The sequence below is a fragment of the Ischnura elegans genome, chromosome 8, assembly GCF_921293095.1.
Source record: "Ischnura elegans chromosome 8, ioIscEleg1.1, whole genome shotgun sequence".
NCBI classification, from domain to species: domain Eukaryota; kingdom Metazoa; phylum Arthropoda; class Insecta; order Odonata; family Coenagrionidae; genus Ischnura; species Ischnura elegans.
The window spans coordinates 117,832,719-117,850,225 of NC_060253.1; the positions used below are offsets into that span (position 1 = coordinate 117,832,719).

Sequence of the window (17,507 nt, forward strand, 5' to 3'; positions counted from 1 at the left end):
GTTTACTTCCGGCGGCAGCGGCCTTCTGCTGATCTTGCTGACACCCATCTTACGCATCCCAAACCCCTCCTTCCCCAGCATTTCCCATTCACTCCCCCCCTAAGGACGGAGCTTGAGTGCGTGGTAGAAAAATAAGCCCCTCAAACGTAAACTGAGGCAGAGCTGAAGGCCCTTTCCCCACCCATCTTTCTCCTGCCCCCTTCACCGCACCATATTCTGACCACTTCTTTCCTCAGGCAATCCTATCCCACTCTTATTCACCCCACCCACGTTCCCCGATTGTGGAGAAGGGCATGGTTCATCTTTACCTGCAACGGGGGTAAGTTATTAACCGGAGAGAGGCTGAAGAAGTATCTTCCACTATCGGTGAAATGGTGCCGCGCTTACAATTGTCTCTCTTCTTATCTGCTGACGTTTCGATTGAAATTATTTTCTTTGCTCTTTCCTCTCTACATTTATTTACGATTATGGCACGAGTATTTTTTAGTGCTAAAGCTAAGAAAATCTTTTCTTTACGTCAATGATTCTTTGCATAACTTTCAATGCGGCGGAGAAAGGGACACGAAAACTAAATGAGATGAATGTACAGGTTTTTGCGTGTCATTTTTGGGAATTCACGCAAGTGAACCAATACTTCACACACGTTGAGAAATGATGAAACATATCTTGTAGAAAAACAATCAATGCGGATAATAACATTTCTCTCTTTATTTCTCCGATAATGGAAAATGTTTCTCCTGTCGTTTTCCGGTTGTAACCTTGCTCCTGTGGGCATAAAAGGAGAGAGAAATACTATATGAAGATAGCACTTCACACCCGGTATGAAGAATATGGTCCGAATGAAGAATGAAGTCTTTCGTAGCAACATTTGCTAAGATGATTGAGCACAGTATACTGTGCGGATATATCCGGACGAAGAACTCGAACAGAATTTACTTCAAATATTCGCCAGAAGATAATCATATCCTACGTAATTTATAATCGTATCTGAATCTCAACAAAAATAACCAATGGAAAAGATAGCACATTCAACTGAATATACAGAGTAACTCGAAATATTAACTTACGAAGGTTATTTTGGAAACGGGTGGAGGCCCTCGTTTTTCTTTTTTTTTCTCGTCACTAAGCGATAGAGGGCGACATAAATGGCGGTTAGGACGGCTGCCGCTAAAATTCCGTGGGTGCTGGAAACAAATATATATATCTTACGCTAACTTAATATTTGTTATTCGCTCCTAACCACAAATTTATAACATTAAATTCTTATAATAAACTTTGCAATTCAATATTTGATTACGTTTTCTAAACTGGTCGGGAATTTCTTAAGCGATCGTTGATGTTGAAGTATGAACGAGAAATGGGAATTTTATGGTGGTATAATTATTTAACGATCTTTCACAGCATATATCGATAACAAAATGACTTTACTAGGAATAATATCGAGAATAACCGCCGAAAACATTTAAATAAGACCACTAAAGACAAAAAAGGGCGGAAGAAACAAAAGCGAACATTTTTTCGTGACTTATGAAAAAGGTTTGAAATTACGAAACTCGATTTTACGAAGCGCCAATTTTCCGGTCCCACTGACTTCGTAAAATCAAGAGTTTACTGTATCAAGTTACTCGAGAACAAAAGAAACCTTTTTCACGCCTCCCCCTTTCTCGACCGCTGACTTTTTTTTAGCTGACTCGCTTCAAAGATCCCCACCTCTGGAGGTCAACTGCTGCATGAATCACCGATTAGCCCGAAAGGTTTGTAAAAATGAATTTCAGCAATTGGTATTATACTTTTATTAAATTGAGATATTAGTGATGTGCACGTAATTCAAGAAAGATTCATACCAAACACGACTTATTTCTAACGTTATTTAACCATTTTAAGCAAGGAAATAGTTGGAATAATATGATGGTGATTTCCGGCAAATATCGATATCCTTGCAGCTGATAGTGAGCTTCATGGCAGTTGATGCGGATTTTTTTCGAAAACAGGGTTACAGGATCTGGTTACAATTTACGAGTTATGCTACAAGTCTCACTTGTCTGAGGTGCTAAGGAAGCGAAATATTCTCAGGATATTTTGTTTCTCGCTACTAGCAATCTGAATTCATCTGCTCATTTAGAGCTACGCTACTTATTGTTAGAAATGAGTGGGTAAGTTGCCTTCTCTATCGGATAAAAAATTTCATTGCGCAGTCATATGGTCATGCTTCACCCTCTGCAGTAAGCTCTGCCGATGCCGCACGCGATAGTATCAGTGCCGAACTTCACCTCGTACGAGTGGTTCCGTACTTTCCGGGGTGGATTGACTTAAAACTAGCAAGTGTTTTCCGTGTGGGTTCAATGGAGTCAGGTTTCAGTTTCATTAGTTTTATTCTTATTTGTCTTCGGACCATGGCCCTTCCGAAGACATAAGTGAGAACTTTAAAAGATGTACTGAAAATAATTGATGATGAAGAATAGAATCCGGGCTAGAAATGTGTGAATATTACAGTACGCCTCAGTATGTCCGCTAGTACATGACGGCAGGGGTGGGGGTAGAGCAAGATCCCTGGTGAAAACAAGAGGTGGGATGAAGCCGAGGATCAGGTGGGCGTGCCGCAAACGATTAACGCCACATTGCCTCAATCATATTAAAAATTTAATTGCTTGAAAGGAAGATTTCAAATAATAAACTATTAATGGCCTTCTTGATCCATCTCATAACCAATCACTGCGATGGCAAAATCAGTTGTTTGAGGCACGCATGCAAATTTCTCTCATAAATACGTGTACTGGAAATGGCATTTGATGGATAAGAATTTTTACATCAGACAGAAATGCATAATAGCAGTGAAAATTCCGAGTGGAGTGCAAACATTTTTTAGCAAGGCGGCTCGTTCCTTTAGGATATTTGAAAGAGAGATAAGTCGAATCAACAAAATGACCTAAGTGTTTCGATAAAGTAATAATATTCCTGTAATCAGCTAAAATCTCGTTTGAATCCATTAATGAATATCATAATTCGCAAAAATCCAGCGGATCCTGGGACATAGGCAACCCGGACTAACAATCCCGCATCGATCGTTTTCCCGCATTCATCTTTTTTTCATCCATCCCCCTGAAAAACGACAGATCGAGGTTCCACTGTATTTAGTTCCCTATGCATTCTTTTGGCCTGTTCTGTGTCCGCGTTCTTCCACTTCCTCCTCTCCTCCATTTCCCTTATCATGTTCTCCGTTATCCACGGCTTCTTTATCCTTCTACTGTCAACGTAACCAATTGACTTCTCAGCCGCTTTGATTATTCCCGTTTTAATATTATCCCTTCTTTCCTCAACAGTCTTCGTACTTTCAATCTCCCATATACTAATGTCCACTAGTTCCTGTTATTCTCTCCTCATACTCCCCTTCAGCGCTTCTAAATTCCATTTCTTTGCCTTCCTAACTTTCTTAAGTCTTTTGAATCTTACGTTGTGCTTCATGAGCACTAGGTTGTGGTCTGAATCCGCATCAGCTGCTGGGAAGCTGCGCGAGTTTTTCACACTGTTCCTAAACCTCTGTCTTACCATAATGTAGTCTATTTGATATCTCCCCACATCCCCTGGACTTTTCCATGTGTTTCTTCGCCCTTTATGATGATTGAACCACGTGTTTGTGATGAATAATTTGTTTCTCCTGCTAAATTCTGCTATTTCATTTCCATCTCTCCCTTCCCCGACTGAAGCGTTCCAGTCCCCCATCACTACCAGATTTTTCTTACCCGGTGTGTCTCTAATTATTTCCTCGAGCTGTTCATACACCTCGTCTACTTCTTCCTCCCTATGATTGCTAGTGGGCATGTAAACCTGGACCACCACAAGGTTGGTGGGCCGTGCCTCAATTTCTACCACCAGAATCCTTTCGCTTACCTGGTCTATACCTACCGCACGCTTACCCATCTTCCCGTTTAATACTAAAGCTACCCCTTGCTCCCATCCACTATATATAGCCTATACCCATCACTCCAATAGTCCCCCCCATCCCTCCACCTCACCTCGCATAATCCTAAGATATCTATCCTCCCTTTATCCATTTCTCTTTTGATATTTTCTAACTTCCCCGCCCTCATCATTGTCCTCACATTCCACGTCCCTGCATTTATAGCCGACTTCTTCTTCTCCATCTTCTTCTTGGTCGTCTTTTCTTCTCTCTTCATTGCTGCTGATGATGATAAGTCTCTGCAAGGATTTCGCATGTTGACGAAGCCGACCTCGCTGCCGTGCCGGACACCTGCCCTTTGCGGATGGGTCCCGGACGATGAGATTCCGTGACTCATTTGGTTGTACTCCATGTTTTCAGGGAAGAGATAGTTGATGGGGATTGCCACTTCCATTCCAACAGTGTTTTTCACGTCACAGCATCACGTGGACTACCTTTCATCTGGCTCCTACCATTCGACCTATCTGGCATGGGTGGCCCTACTGGGAATAATTTAGAATTAATCCTGCCAGTGCACTTCTAGGGGTCATAGGAACGTGCAAGCCTTTCCACCGCGACTAGGTTGTAGCCCAAGGGAAAGGATATTACTATGTATAAACAAGATATTCTATATTACTAATAGAATAGTATAAGGATCAATAAAATATAATATCCCTCAGAAAGCTGTAAAACTCACCATTTTGAACCATACATCTTTGAAATTCTGCAATTTATTAACCTCGCACCTACCGCTTATCCTGGTGGTTCTACAACCCCCACTCACCCCGGTATTAGTTGCACCTAAACCCCCATCAGCCTTAATTCCTATCTGCACCCCTGCGATGAATGTTCAGAAAGTAAGTTCCGTAAAGACATGATAAAAGAGAAAGTGCAAATACTTCAAAGAAATTTATTGCACACATCTCCACCATCTCTTACACTAGTTTTGGACGTAGATGCCGTCCAAATAAATTAAATAAATTGTCAGCCTTCCTGACCCCCCCCTGAGCACCACAAAATGAACAAAATTCCGCAATTTGTTTATCTCGCACCTACCGCTTATCCTGGTGGGTATTCTATAACCCCCACACACCCCGGTATTAGTTGCACGTAAATCCCCCCCTCCCCTGGCCTTAATTCCTTGCTGTGCCCCTGTACTCAAGGTCATATGTAGAGGTCCGTGGAAGTGGTTTTATTTTTTGCTAAAATTCATTTTAAAACCATGTGATTTCGGTGTTATAGAAAATGTTGGCGGTTTTATTAAAATGCCACAATTTTCCCACATTATAGGCATTTTGTTATTTTACGATACACATTTCATGAGTACTTATTCAAATATGTAGTCTTGGTGAATACGATCGGCAAACGGCAAATCCCTCTACCTCTTATATGTATACTTCGTGAGCCATTCCAGAATTTTTGTATTGTCAAGTTTCTCTACACTAAATAAAGCCTTTAAAAATGCTTCTGTAGTAGCAACAACAAGCTCCTCCTTTGCTTTCTTTGACTGAGTGACTGTGTGTTCAAATGATAGCTGTTGTTTTGCAGGTGTCCCCTTTTTTTTGCTCGCTTTTGTATATCGCTACTGATGTGCTTTAACAAAGTGTCACATCTTGCAAATTATAATCTTTTATCGCAAACTTTGCACAGTAATACTCTGTCTTTCACATTAAATCCTAATGAGCTGAATTCGCTTGCTCTGTTAGGAACAGTATCACTTGCGTTTGGCATTTTAAAATTCCCATCCTTCGTTCAATATTTAAAGCTGGAACTACGATAAAAAAACAGTCTAACCTCAAAACACAACCACTCACAAAGGTGTTTTCAAACTGAGTGCTGGGTAGCTACAGTATAACCATAGAACTGTACAACTTACAAATGGCCGAAATGTTTCATGACGTGGGTTCCCTTTCGATACCCCTCACTCAGGTGTTGAGGGAAGGTAGGACAGCTGCTAGATACAACAAAATCGCTTAGTTTTGATTACAGCTGTTGCCAATCGGTCGGGAAAGGCAGTGAAAGAATCACACGTAATAAAACATAATCGGATTCAAAGAAACTTGAAAAGTTATTTCCCATTAATCGATCCTGCAACATCTAGATTGAGACACTTTCTCTCCAGAAGAATTAGATATTACATTTGGTCAATGCCGAAATGATTTCTTTTGCATTGTAGTTCAGTGCAGAGCCGAATATGCGACGATCCATCCGCTAGTAAGGAGACCCCCCTCTCCTCCTATCCTTTCTGTTCCTTCCTTCCCTTCCTCCATTGCTAGCGCTTCGTGCTTTCAAATAACCATACTTGTCAATGGATATCTTTAAACGAATCGAATCACGCAGTTGATGGCATGGCGCTGTTGATGGCCACCATGGTCACCACGGAGCCCATTTCAATTCGGCCCGGTGGTGTGCCCTCTACGGCGTGAAATACAGGCAGTGCCACATTGAGGCTGCTTTCTGACTAAACGAAATCGAAGAGAGAGGCTGTGATAAATTGAACGGCAAATTCTGGTGGAGAAATCACTACGGTGCGCGATAATACGCGGATGCGTTATGCGCGAGGCTTAACGAGCCAGTTGACCTTGGAATCGTAATGAGATGAAGCAAGTGAACGTCGGCAGCATTAAACAATGAAGGTTTAGGCTTTAATAGACTGTGACTCATTAGATGTGATATTTTTCGCTAATCCACTTAACATTGCAAAGAATGCGAAATTTTGTTTTCATTTACCGATTTTGTATCATTTCATGTTATTTCGCGATATCGCATCTCGCGAAATTCACGGACCTCTAGTCACATGTCATTCGTCTGGAGAACTCCCGCCCACACTCTGTTGAAATTGAGTCGCTTTGTTTATCAAATGTCTTGGATTTCTTTTTCTAATAGCTCTCCTTTCCATTTTTAGAAAAGTAATTATTGCAGTCTTTTACAGATTATAAGACTCTTTTCGGTATGGCACACACCAGAAAAAAGTCCACTTGAAGGGGCAGCACGACAGGACACGAGGACTTGAGTTACCGTATAAGCGCGTGTAAGAGGCGCACCTTTTTTCCCAGAAATTGCTGCCGAAAATGAGGGTGCACCTCTTACACAAACTTCTTATCTTCCCCCCTCCCCTTTCACCGGTCGCAAGTCCAAGGGGAACTGAGTGGGCTTGGTTTTCAGTGTGAGTCAGTCATCTGAAATCCTAGGTCAAAAGCAAGCGGCAGGCAGGGGAGTTTATCCCTTAGTGACGTATTTTTAAAATGCTCCTGTTTGCTTTTCTTGTAAGCATTGCGCGGTCACGTCGGTATCTCAGAGGTGGGCATTGAAAAGATCGCGCGGGGGTTTTTCGCTCCGGAGCACGCGCTAAATTTATTGTCACGAGTAAGCATCCCACGGCATTTATACGGCATATAGTAATCGCTTATCAAACGTAGAGAAACGCATAGTTTTGAAGGACATACCTGATTAGTAGTCAAGATCTGTCTTGCTGAGCAATTTCCATTACGCTGAGCACGTGATTTTTCAAAAATCATCTTCAGATGCTAATATGAGGATTTTTGCAACTGAAAATTACATTGGTGTCAAAATCTGCGCTTTAAAAAATTCGAAGGGTGTGCTCATTGTTGGACTAAATTGTGGATATAAGAAATCAGAAATGCTTATAAGTGAAGAGCACTGAAGGAGAGGTCGAGGGGAAGGAGCGCGATCCCACCGTCCTCGAAGCTACGAGCGAAGGAGCAAGGGACAAACACGTCCGATATTGCATGTGACGTTGTTGCCTACAAAGCGAAGGGGCGAAGGCGCAGCAATGTGATGTACGCAGTTTGCATTGCCTGAAGTAACCAGTCTGTCTTGTCTTGTTTGAATGCGCTTATGCTACTCTTGCTTCTTCCGAAAGTGTGCTGTTTGGACTATTTTGAATATTAGTAGCCTTGTTGTAACTATAAATCTTTGTGTCAAACAATGAGAGCTTAAAAAACTTAAATTCTGTCAGATATGCGTCGCGTTAGATTTCTTTCTTTTTTTGTACCTCGTGCGTGTCTTGCAATTATTGAAAGCTATCGAGATATCCTCAGGCTCAGTAGATGACTCCCCTTGCATTTGGCCTCCAGAAACTGGGAGATCGATCAAGGTCAGTTGCTGAGACGGGGTAGGGATGAAACACGTTTCCGTTGTTCCCCTGTAACTTGATGTTTTCCTATTTTCCTGTGGGGTATCGGAAAGGAAAAAAAAACGTCAGAGGCATTGGCTGATGGAGGGCCGAGTGTGGCTCCGTTAAATCTATGACGTGGTTATTATCCTACGGCGCTCAGATTGCCCTGATTGTTGTCCAATCTCTTGGGAAGGTTCATGCTATGTGCCTGACGTGTTTTGCCTTAAAATTTTCCACGGCTGCAATTCTATTGCAATACTCCTGCGAGAGCATTTAAATAAAATTGTTCGTATGACAAGCAAAGTAGAGCAATGGCGTATGCTAAGAGAGGATCGGAACTCTTTCTACTCCCTCTTATGCCTCTATTACCGCCGCAGTTTATCAAAATTTCCTCTTTCAAATAGTACTGAAAGAGGAAATTTCGATAACTGAATGAACACCGCTGTGACTTACGAAGAACTTCATGCTAATAGGGTGTTTACCTATTATTTTTTTTAAATGCCTAAATCAAAAGATTATTACTCCTGGTGCACATATTTCAGGCTTTTAGATTTTTATATGAGGATATCTATTTCTTGTGATTAAATGAAAAGTGAAAACGCGACGGTTAAGTATGAATGCTGGGAAAACTCCATGTGGTGTCGTTCTGCTTCCCGCTGCCGCTAGTGAGATGACCTTGAGGCGAGGCTCTGAGTGCTGATACGACGCAGGATGCTAGCAGGTAGCAGAGTACCCTACTAGCAGGTAGCCCTTGGCTTAAATAAGGATTATTAATACCTTATCAAACGCTTAGACCATAGAAGAACTAGACCCGCCATTCCCCACCCCTACCTATGTCTCGCCGTGTGGCCAACATCTCCCCTCCGTTCCCTTCCTTCCCCACCCACTTTTAAAGGGGCGTGACGTAACGGTTGTGACGCTCATCGTCGTAGTGCATGGCAACGAATGGGGATTCACTGTATCACTGCGGTATTTTGACCATTTTCTTCACGATTTTTCAATTAAAAGTACTAATATATATTGCGTTATGTACGAGAAGTATTCTCTCAGCCATGATTGGATTGGTGAATTTACAATTAATGAACAGTGGCATTTTTCGTCATTGGCAGCGACGAAAAAATATTGTGGCAGTAAAATGAAGACAAAGCCCTTTGTAAACTTCCGCAGATTTTTTCTTATCTCGTTAGCGATCTAGCATCATTCGGAAAATCGTTATAAAAACATGAAATCTTGCACAAAAGTTGTAAACGGGGGAATTTTAGAGAGGAAAAGGGTCATGGTGTAAAGAATTTGCCGGTCGTCCACGAAGTAACGCGGCAACGCCTTCGCATATAGTAATTTTTAAACGGTCAATTATGCGACGCAAATTGAACTGCACGCTAGCGCTACTAAAAAGGGATGTCAACAAATCAGCATTCATATTATTTAGGTAAGTAATTTAGTTATTTCATAAATGCATAATTTTTTACCTAGCAGACAGCTCTCGTGTTATATATATTTTGCGATGGTGGAAAAAGGTCGCCGGCTTTGCAAGTGACACCTACGATTTACGTACGCTACGGAAAATTCTGGGGATAAATAATACCTATTAACATATTTATAATAAGAAAGAAAGAGAGGATTGGATTAAAATAATTTTAAAGATAAATTTGCTTTATAACAATCAATTATATTTAATATATTGAATAACTTATTAAATATTTTCATGTAATGTTGTACGTATGTACTTACAGAGTTTTCAATTAAATTTTTTTAAACAATTTACGACATAATTTAATTTTTTTATTCTTGTCACAATACGTAAGAAAAGAAGATGCGGATTCAACGATCATCTAAGAAATAAATCGCATTTTATTAAAAAATCCAGAAGCAATTACTCTGTCCAATGTGTGAAATGTAACGGATAATTTTCTATTTTTCACGGCAGTATAATATTTCGAAGAACTTGGAGACGCAAGAGCATAAAAGATATTTAAATACTGCTGCATCTTCCTCCAAAATACAGAAATTTTTAGTAAAAACAATTTATGGAGACGAAGAAAAGAAACTAGCATTAGCAGTAGGATGTCTTCCCATGCTATTTTTAATAGTCATTCCTTCAGATCAAAGGCATGTACAATCGGTTTTGCAGCGCACATGATACATAACGCCTTTCAAACAGCTGCTGTTATAGATATAGATATGAAAAATATTGTCATTAAAATATATTTCTATTTTTACATTACACTGTGCGTCTTCAAATACTGAAAGAATTTTGTGAAACTGCGGAAGTCGCATATATAAGAAAATACTTGGTTACTGTAAAACGCACTAGTTACCTCTTTCGTCAGCTGTAGATAGAATTTTTAAATTATACCACACTATGAATTCCTACTTTCTATATCAGGCTTAATGCCCTACAGTTGTAGAAGAGAGTTTTGAAAAAGAATCCTCAAATTTAGCTAGAGTTTAAAACCAATCAATCACCTTTTTTAAAAATGCTATTGAAGTTATTGAGGGTGATAAAATATTGGTAATCTTAGTAGTGAATGAAGTTTAAAATATCTGAATCAAAAGCGGTCAGAAAGTCAAAGCGGTCGGCTAAAATCTCTATGACCTTTGACCCACATTACGACTTTCGGTGGTCAAAATAAATTGTTGTACGGATGAATGAACTGCGTAACCGACTTTGGCACCCTTCAAAACCTATGGTTTGACACGTTGGTTGTCATGATGGCCAGACATTTAACTCTATGACCTTTGAGACCTCGGTGGTAAAAAAAAATAACAATACGGATCTATTAACTGAAAAATCGACTTTGGCACCCTTCTAAACATATGGTTCGAAACCTGGGTGTCACGATGGCCAGACGTTTACCTCTATGGTCTTTGACCTCCGTATTAACCTTGGAGGTCGATTAGTGAATAATATGGGTATTTGGACAATACCATTGACTTGGGTGCCCTATAAAATCCATGGATCGACACCTTTGTTGGTATGCTACTCTTTTTGCCTCCCTTATGACTTTGACGGTCAACGGTTAAATTTTCGTAAATAAAAGTGTTATTTTCGGGTTTCTCTGGTCCAAAAACCTAAGAATTGACATCTCGGTCAATGAAATTCAGACATTCTATCTCGACTTTTTAAACATTTAAACCCCATAGGGCAAATTCAAGTTTGGACCCACATTGTGAGGTCAAAAGGTCAAAATTGTAAAATATTGCTTACACTCAAAAAAACTTAGGCCTTTTCCCCATAAGTGTGCCAGTTTTCATGAATATTGCTCCATGCAAAGTTATTAAAATTACATTCTTAATAAATATATTTAATGCGATCGCTTCGTCTTGATTTATTTAGCTTTTTGCGCTGAGTCAAGGCTATAAAATGCCTTAGTTCATCGTAAAAATATGTTTATTAAGTGTATAATCATTTTGCGTGCCCAATATCGTCACTTTTCAGCGACTTTGCAGCGTATGAGCGTTAAAATATCTCAAGTGCGCATACGGAATATCGTCCGCAGTCCGAACCGTGACGTCACGATCCCTCATCCCACTCACTTCCCCGCGGTGCGATGTTGGCCACAGCGTTCCGTCCGAACGGCAGGTCTACTTACTTAAATGGTCTAAGATCAAACGAATAAAACTTTCCGACCTTAGCCACTTTTTAATGGGTGATTATTAAGAGATGTTTCCCTGAGCTCTGTGCCTCATGCATGCATTGGTAATCTCAGACGATGCAAAATTCTTATCTAATCGTATAGAAACAAGGTCCCTGTGACGTCACGTGGAGTGGTATTGCATGGGCGCCAATCTGGCCTTTTTCAAATGAGGATAAAATTGACCATTGCCATTCGTCTGAACTGGGATTTCTAAAACCAAATAATTTGTATATTCTGAATTCATTAATGGTGGGTAAGGAATCATGGTCAATGCATTTAGTTTTCTTTGATGAAGGAAACTTCCCTATTATGAGCTCCTACGCACATACTAATAAAACAAATTCTTGCCAAATTATATTTTATTTAAAACTGATGAAATTATAGTTGCGCAAGGAAAGGAAGGAAGCCCTGCATGCCGGATTATTGCGAGGGCAGATTGTGAAGATTGTACTGTACATTTATAGGGACGTATTAAAGTCTAGGGATGGGTTGAAGAGCATTTTTCTCGAATTCGAATATCGAATACGATGCAAGTGCTAGCTCATGAGAAAGGGTCTGGAGAAGGCAGACTGAGGTGACAAGGCGGACGTCTGGTTTCACACCTTTAATTCACAGAGCGCAGAGGTACATTCTCTCCATAGGACACACAGCGCTAGACTCCCCTTGCATTTGCCCTCCAAGAAGCTGCCCCCCGTGTAATGTCCATCTCGTGACCCGAGTGTCACTCTGGGAAAAGCCAACGTCGCGTGCATTTGAATGCATGCGTAAATTCTTCTTAGTGTTGTTCTTGTGGAGTCATCGGCATTTTACAATTTCAGTGCTTGCTCGATAAGTTTTCATAAAAATATTATTAAAGCATTAAACCAACAAAATGTGCAAAATTTCATTAAAGACCCAACCATTGTCATTAGAGATGAAGAGAATTACAGACAATCTGTGCTGTGTATTTAAAATTCGAATACACTTGGGTCTCGTATAGCGCAAGGGATGCGTTCCTTGGGGTCTTTGCGCTATACAAATTTGCGTTTTATGAGAGCGTTTTAACATTGGAAATAAGGGATGCGTTCCTGGGAGCATGGGTGTTGGGTATCTTACACCCTCTAAACCATATATATTCCCATAAATAGCCTTAGAAAACATTATTTATGCAAATGTTTATAGTTTAAAATATCTTTAAAGATAGTATGCCCGCATTCAAAGACTTTTATTCGCGTTGAAATAAATTCGTACGAGCTTTTGAAATTCCCCCATGTCGTGCTGGTGGGCTAACGTCTGCTATTTCAAGGGGTTCGTAATGCATTGCTGGCAGTTGATGATTTTTCAAACCAGTCTAAAAAAACTAATGTGTCACTCAGGCCCTTTTGTCGCTCATCGAAATGACAGGAAAATGCTACTTTGAATGCCATTTCATAGCTAGTGGTGTTTATGAATGATAAATCATTTTAATTTGAAGTCCTTCGAGTCATTAGCAGCCAGGTGAAATGGTCTTTAAATGCCTCGAAACCTGACCCAGGTTTTCCTTCCCTGAAAATGAATGAACGAGAATGCATTATTTTCCAAAAGAATATCGTCTCGTCAGAACTAAAAACTAGTTGAGGGGGAAAGGAGCCACTTTCACTCACAGCTTGGAGTTCATCAGAAAATGTTGCGGTGACTGCGCTATCAGCACTTGCAGATTCACCTGATATCGCCGCACTGAAAATACCTGCTCGCCATTTAAAATTCTGGAACCAACCGGAGCTTGTAACCACTAAATGCCTCGGAGCGATTACCACCCTCATCTTTTTGTACAGAACCACTATGAACTCTCCGTATGTGTAGACCGCTTGGTTGAAGTTGGTGCGGCTGAGGTCACTGATGTTTTAACTTCGTCTTTATTCAGAGATCGTGCGTTTAAACTTCCTCACAATATCGCTTTGACGCTCTCCATTTTCAAAGCAATTGACCTCTTTCAATTTCTCTTCTAGGTTTATGGTTTTTCTTGATAAATTCTTGATTTTTCTACCCACATTCCTATTTTTTGCCATTTTCTCTTGGTTTTTACTCTGTATGGCTCTATCAAAATCGTCTTCCACTGCTGAACTGTATTCCTGAGATGCAGAGGACCTAGGACTGCTGGGAGGGAATGAAGCTGTTGTGTTTGAGAGACTATAGCGGACCCTTTTATGTGTTGATGCTAAACATACGCAACTCGGCCACCACTCCATTTCTCATAGATGACCTTGAAGGCTTTAGTATAGACCCTCTACCTGGAAGTAAATCGCCCGATAACCTATGAAGGCAAAAATACGTCTCAAACCGTATTGCCGAAAAAAAACTCATTTCCAGTATCCCCACGCTTAATTAACAATCTAAATTATTTATCATCATTCTGTGAAGGAGACGAGATAAATTACTTCGGTAGGCCGGCTATCTGGACCCAATGACGAGTGATACTTTTGGCCATTGCACAGCAATGGATTTCGATTAATATATAAACAAAAAAGTGGATTTGAGGCAAGCAATAATATTAATATGCGTAAAATGATAGAAATTTCGTGTGTACTTAGCGCAAGTTCACGTTTTATCACGAGAGCGTTTAAGATTTTTGATTAGGCTACACTGCGTTGCAATGTTTCCCTGAGGAACGAATTTGCGCTGTATCGAAATTGAGCTAATCGAAATTTCACTGTACGAGACATGGATGTAGTAGTATTTACTTTACATCAGATGCGCTTGCGTCCTATTTGCCATTCAATTTTTTTTCGTCGCGTAAAATTTGAGCAACGTTATCGTGGAGCAACAACAACGTTGAATGATGAAGGGTTTCAATTTTTGGACAACGTTATCGTGAAACAACGTTCAACAGGACGACGTTAAATGAGGACACACTGTACTATATTTACGACATCTCTTAAAGACGTACAATCAGAAAATGAGTGTTTTTGGCTGGTGGGGATGTTTTTGGCCCAGTTTCTCTAAAATGAGAATGTCCTTATTGTTTTCTAGGTTGTCATGGCTGCAGGTTGAGAAGTCGTTGCTTCAACCAAACAGTGGCAGTCGAGTGAAGACAGGAGTTCCTTGGCAATGACCTTACAGGTGACCACTCATTGGAGTGTGGTCTGGCAGACGACGGGAGCCAAGGAGTTAGCGGTAAGTGCATTCGTCGTGGAACAGGGGGTTCAACGACCGGGAGAATCTTCTAATGGGGAACATGCATGATTTTGTTAAAGTACTAGAGAAAGAACTCTATTGTATTCAATGGAAATTTTATGGATGAATGACGTTTTATATGACTGAGGTATGAGTCTTTTGAAATACCTCTTCATCAGCTGCCTGAAAACACAATTTCATCATGAGTGCTTGTGCATGACGTCACAGCACGGTATCCACTGATGACACACTGAGGAAGTGGATAGAAAATTGGTCTATGCTGGGGCTTAAATGCAAATTTGGCAAAAATATTGCCGTTTTAACGTCAGACTGCAGATTGTGAATATGTTGGGTCGCCTACGCGTTGTTGGAACAAATAAGGGTGACGTCCAATAAACAAAACGTTTAAGTGGTGCCAGTAAACTATTTGTCACAGTTTTAGAAAAACCCATGTATCACTTAGTATCTTTTTCTCAGTACAATTTATTATCCAAGCTCTAGATTACTAAGGTCTGTTCACTTTATCTATGCGGGTGAGCTGGTGTGGCTTAACCGAGTTGGGGTGAGAGGAGGGAAAGTTTATCGACTTGTGACTTTCCCTCTTCCAATCAGCAGACAGTAGGCGTGGCCTAGCACTTTGGAATTTCAGTCGCTCTCAGACCTCTGTCGTGTCAACTTCGTGAGTCTGCTACCTGTGTGGCCAAATCTCGCGCGTTCTCTTGGTGCTCTTCGATTCTTCCATTTAAATCCAACATATAACTTATTGTTCCTTATTCTTCCACTTCAATCCTTTTCCATCTCCTTTTCGAAAGTTTTTTATCCACCTGTTGCATTCCCATCCGCACCGACTCCCTCCCTCCACCTACTCCCTCTCAGTACTTCTCCAATCCCTTTATTACCAAACCCTAACCCTTTTCCTCAACTCCGTATTTACTTTTGGGTATTACAACCTATATAGTTCTGTATACCTATGATTTAAAAGAGTAATATCCGAGCGTGTTTTTTGAAGGCTCCGAAAGTGACTCCGAAAATTAAGACACTGACGGGAGGGGAGACGAAGAGGTTGATTTATTAGCCACACCGCTCCAGCAATAAGTTACAAAATAAATTATTTAATTAAATACCTGTCGTGCTACTGTTCTCCATTCTTATTGCATCCTCATCCTCACGAATTCCCTTGCAATCCCCGTTTATCAGAATGTTACGCTTATGTATGCCCTTCACCAGTGGTCTCGCGTTTAGCGGACAATATCCTGGCTTCTGAGATGGGATTATCCTCAATCCCCTCTAAATGAGTAGCTATACATTGTATGCATTGTTTCGCCGCCGGGCCCAAAATACATGTGGCCATGTAAGAGTCACACCTTTTCAGTGGGACACTAGGGCGCCTACGTACATTTGGCAATGCTAAGGTTGCTCCTGCTCTCTCTCTCTCTCGGTACTACCCCTTCCCCTTCAACGAGGCCCTTCGATAGTGTCCGGGATCTCACGAAAGCTGACCCGCAGAGATAAAATGAACAGATGATAGTGAATGAGATTGTCGATTTAATTTGTGTTCCATTTCAATTTTGTGGATTCTCAACTCCATGCTGAGAAATCTTAAAATTAAAGTCGCAGGGCATTCTTGTAGTGCTAAAGAATTTAGAAATTTTTGGGAACTTTGAAGGTCTGTAGCAACAAGAATATTGAGAATTATGAAGTCAGATTTTGCATACATTAATAACATTAACTTGATTATCTATTCACGTTAAAAAGATACTACCTATTTCAATTTTATCAGATACCACATTAGCTTGTAGTAAATGTGTGAATATACAATGGCACTATATTTACAACTATGGAAAATGAATCATGTGTTATCATTGACACCATATTCTGATGTTGTAATTATTTTGATTTATGGTTTATGCCCATATAATTAACTTAATACAGTAAAACCTCTATGTAGTGAACCTCTTTATATCATAAAACCTCCACTTATCGTACCAAGGAGACACCCCAAAGACGGCCTAACTACCTCCGCAAATCGTACCGAGACAACTAGAGACCATTAATGCAGCCGTGATTACGTGTATGGAATGAAATTTTAAGCAATAAATGTTTCACCTTTTTTTATACATACACCCTTAATATGTTGTAATTTTAACATTAACCATTAGTTATGGCCAAATTGTTCCGTATGAGAGCATACCTAACTAGGGATGAGTCGATTCCACTTTTTTTCGATTCCGATTCCAATTCCGATTCCTTCAAATCGATTCCCGATTCTCGATTCTGATTCCATCGATTCTTACTCCTTATAGCAGGTGGGATTTTGATTTATCTGTAGCATTACTGTCATTAAAATTTAAGAATGGAGTAGAATAAAATAACTAGGGATGGACGGATCCAGGATTTTTGGAGCCTGATCTTTCGAATCTGATATTTTCGATTCCGAATGCATTTTCAAATTCCTGCCATTAAACAAAGTCATTATTCAAGTTTATTCTGGGTACATACAATTAATGGAATGCTTTTTAGATTTTCATACACATTTTAATATTTTTATAAATTAAAAATCTTTTGTATAGGCTTTCAAGTTGTTTTTTTTAAACTTCTCTACATGCTCAGGACCTAAAATGTTATGCTTGGGTTTGGAAATGAAAATAGGAAAAATCTTAGA

General features: G+C 40.2%; 1 protein-coding gene across 5 annotated transcripts in view; it reads left to right on the forward strand.

The window, feature by feature from the left end:
- Positions 1 to 17,507, forward strand: part of LOC124163960 (Golgi reassembly-stacking protein 2-like) — an 85,554-nt gene that overhangs the window by 44,607 nt on the left and 23,440 nt on the right. For all 5 annotated transcript variants that reach the window (XM_046541094.1, XM_046541089.1, XM_046541091.1 and 2 more), the window contains one exon: positions 14,702 to 14,845. In XM_046541094.1, coding sequence (XP_046397050.1) covers positions 14,702 to 14,722 — 21 coding nt within the window. In that variant the 3' untranslated portion in view covers positions 14,723 to 14,845. The remainder of the gene's footprint in view (positions 1 to 14,701; positions 14,846 to 17,507) is intronic.